Here is a 3,634-nt window from a genome sequence, read left to right as displayed (position 1 = left end):
CCCAATAAACCCCCCCACCCCCCCCCCGAAATGGTAGAGTTAATTAGAAAATGATGTGCACCTGTTCTTTAACTTCGTCGGATATGTCAAGCTTTTCATAATAAATTCCACTTAAAGCTTGTTCAAGCTGAGACGTCACCTCTTGAAATTTATTCATGATCTGCTCCCTTTCTAGCACCTGCAAATAGACACCAATTCATGAGTGAGTTACTTAAATTCTGTAGGACAGATTAGGAGTCATGGTTCAAAGAATCTCACTGCCACTCTACAAGGATTAAACATAATTGTTGCTCCTACTTGCAAGGAGTGCATTACACACAATGAAATTAGAAAACTGTCTAATATATGATGCCAGCTTTAATTTAGAATAAGTTTATGAGAATCATTTGGCAATGCAAAATGTGAATCGGCAGAATGAAAGTATAGTTAGGGACTAGGGTACCTGCCAGGCGTTCAGACATCTCTCGGCATCCTAAAGAACAAGTCAGTTTATTGTGTCTGGATATCAGGCCAATCAAGCAGTTAATGTAAAGGTTCACGAGGGACCAAATTCCTAGTAAAAGCTATCAGCTAACAGGAGGCAGGTACACTTACTTGTTCTAGAACTTTCATGTTTTCACCAATGTACTCGGAAAAATGTGATGTTCTTCATAATCTAATTAATCTTCTCACATCTCAAGTAATTGTTGAAGCATATTCAAATAGATTTAAGTGCATAATTATAGACAATGACGTACAAAATGCCCTTTTGATGTTTTCAAAAGAGTGTGCACCAATGCCCTTGGGGGGAACAGGGTAAAGAAGCAAAAATGTGATGACCTCAGACAACCAACATTACGTTACTATGCTAGAACAGGTGGTAAAATATTTTTAGAATTTTTTGACCAGATATACCACGAGCCTTTCAATTAGTTCAGTGGCCATGTATTATAATTAAAACTATTGAAACATTTTGTGCTCCTTGCTGGCAACTCTCTTCACTTGTCAGATTAGAACATCCGTATAAAGATACTACATTTACAGCAGCGAGTGATTCTAAAATCCTGCCAAAGTCTTCAGAAAGCTTGTTCAGCTATATGAGCAAATAATGAGCAGCCAATTTTGAAGTTAGAAATCACTAACTGGGTTAAACTTGTCTACGCCCAGTGTTTGTGCCAATTCAAAAATACGTGACATGTATCTTTTACACATACCTTTATCATTTAACCATAATAGATGAATATGTATTCTCAGCTTAATTTACCACTTAACCATAAATTAATATGAGATGGTGTAAACACCGGGTGTAGGTAACTTTTTTCCTAAAGTAACCCAATAGCTAATGTCACATGATTAGAAATTTCACACATAACATAAGTCTAGAGCCTACTCTCTGATCTCTCTTTCCTCTTCCATCGTTTTATGATATGTATGGGTTTATTTTCCTCCCTTTCATTTGCTTTTTCTTATAGTTTGTCGCCAGCTTCTCACTTTTAGGGCAGCAGGGAGAACGAATCACGTAAGTCCAATCAAGATATTCTGTCATGGAAGAGATCCCATGGTTTTGGTTTAATGATAAGAGCGCAACACATGATGTGTGGATTAGGCGACAAAAGCTTGGTATTTAAGTGGAGAAGGGTAGAGGTGTGTGTGTGTGTGTGTATTTATGCCACGGAGGAGCGCTGTTGACTTAAAGATGACAACCTCGTTGGTTTTCTTCACAAAATAAGTAAACAAAAGAAGCTTGTGTGGCAGAGTAGTAACTCCTGTGGGAGCAAACTCCAGGAAGAAGTCCATAGACAAAGATATAGAATTTTGCCAGAAGAAAGGAGCATCTCTAAGAGGCCAGGAAGAACAAGTAGTGGAATTTCTACAGGAAATCTTGAGTCATTTGTTAGAGATAACAGCGCTCCTTCCTGTAGTGTTCGATTAACGTATCAAGTCATAAAAGCATCCTCGGCAGGAATTAATTTCCTTGTTACCAAATTAAATCAGGTTTTGGAGAATAAATGGAGATTTCAACTCTAAAGTTTGAAACTGGACCATCACACGTGGAAATCAAACTCTGCAAGAGGTTCGCATCTTAACTCTAATCACTACACGTTGAGGTAGTTATGCTTGATTACATTTATTAATAACCAGCAATTCAGAACCAGAGTCCATATCAGGGATTATCAAAATCCATTTGGCTCATGGATTATGCGAATCGGAAAGTATATCCAGAATTAAAGCCATGTGAAACAAAATCAGACTCATAAGTGAGCTATATCTACTATTAGAAATCTTCAAGCGGCTCACAATCAAATTTGGCGGGACGGCAATATTCATTTACTGCATATTCCCATGTAAGAAGATAATATCACAAGGGTTTAAAGAGAGTGAACATATATAGGTCATAGATGAAACCAGAGCCAATCCCACTCCCTGATTCACCTTTAAAGTGTACTCACTTTTTCTTTATAGCTAATTTGCAACTTCCTATCACTGATCTAACGATTTGTAATTACAGCAATTTCAAAGAACAAATTTCTGAAGGGAAAAAAAATTCAAACTTTTCTAGATGATTTCATAAGCTCCTTCAAATGTGAAACACAAACAATCTTAAGCAAATCAATCATAAATCCTATAAAATCAGAAAAAAAATATTAAAAAAATTTACTAAGATTAATCTGTTTCTCTATTTGCTCCAATCATATAAGAAAGTATATTAATACCAGACAAAAAAAGTCTAAAAAAATCAGCTAAAAACGAGCTAATAATTGGAAAAAAAAAAAAAAAAAAAAAAAAAAAAAAAAAAACATACGCACCAGATAAATTTTGCTACCTTCGCTACCGAATTTGAGGACATCTTTAGCAGATTGAAGAGCTAATTTTAGAGAAACCAAAGCTTTTAATGAGTCAACAGGGAGTGGCTCTTTACAATCACGAATCTCTTCGAACATAGGAGTCAACAACTTAAGCCTCCTAGCTAAATTACAATACTGCTTTTTCACTGAATTTCTGAACTCAGTAATGCTCGATATTTCATTCACTGTTTCAATCAGCTTCTGAACTATTTCTCCTTTATCTTCTTCTCCCATTGCTTTTGGAAGATCCAAAAAATTACCTGAAAAAATATCTAAAAATGTTTGAAGAATCGAATGAATATATGAGACTTTGCTGCTAAAGTTGACAGGTCATGGTCGTCGTCGACTTGGTCGACTCCATTAGAGAGAGAAAATATAGAAGAGAAAATGGCTTTTTTTAGAGTATGAATTGAGACTAGAGAGAGAGAGAGAGAGAGAGAGAGAGAGAGAGAGAGAGAGAAGGGGACAAGGAGCTGTATTTGGATTTTATTTTATTTTATTTTAACAAATAAAAACTTACACACATCTGATATTTATATTAAAAATAAATATAAATTTATTATGATTAAATTATAAATTAAAGGTGTAAGAATTCCAAAAAAAAATATGTTTTTATTAATAAAATCAGCTACCAATCCAAAGTAGTAAATTAGCTTTAAAAAGTTACTAATATATTAAGGTTAAAATATATATTAATTAATTATAATTTAGTGATAATAATATATGTGAAGACGTATGTTATATTTTCATTAAGCCGATATAAATACTATGTGGCAGGTACATTTTTTTGTCTTTTTTTTTTTTTGTAT

General features: G+C 34.4%; 1 protein-coding gene across 2 annotated transcripts in view; it reads right to left on the bottom strand.

Moving 5' to 3' along the window:
• The window catches only part of LOC109225727 (U-box domain-containing protein 13-like), a 6,270-nt gene extending 3,001 nt beyond the window's left edge, over window positions 1-3,269 (bottom strand). The window contains exons 1-2 of one of the 2 annotated variants that reach the window (XM_019390491.1): window positions 2,787-3,269; window positions 62-178 (exon numbers count right to left, since the gene is read on the bottom strand). In XM_019390491.1, the coding sequence (XP_019246036.1) occupies window positions 62-178; window positions 2,787-3,059 (390 nt within the window). In that variant the 5' untranslated portion in view covers window positions 3,060-3,269. Of the gene's footprint in view, window positions 1-61; window positions 179-442; window positions 2,503-2,786 lie in introns of those variants that run through there. The other variant, XM_019390492.1, reaches the window with a different exon arrangement.

Source organism: Nicotiana attenuata, chromosome 5 (genome assembly GCF_001879085.1).
Source record: "Nicotiana attenuata strain UT chromosome 5, NIATTr2, whole genome shotgun sequence".
NCBI classification, from domain to species: domain Eukaryota; kingdom Viridiplantae; phylum Streptophyta; class Magnoliopsida; order Solanales; family Solanaceae; genus Nicotiana; species Nicotiana attenuata.
The sequence above is the reverse complement of the archived record's forward strand: the minus strand, read 5'-3'. Positions and strand labels throughout refer to the sequence as shown.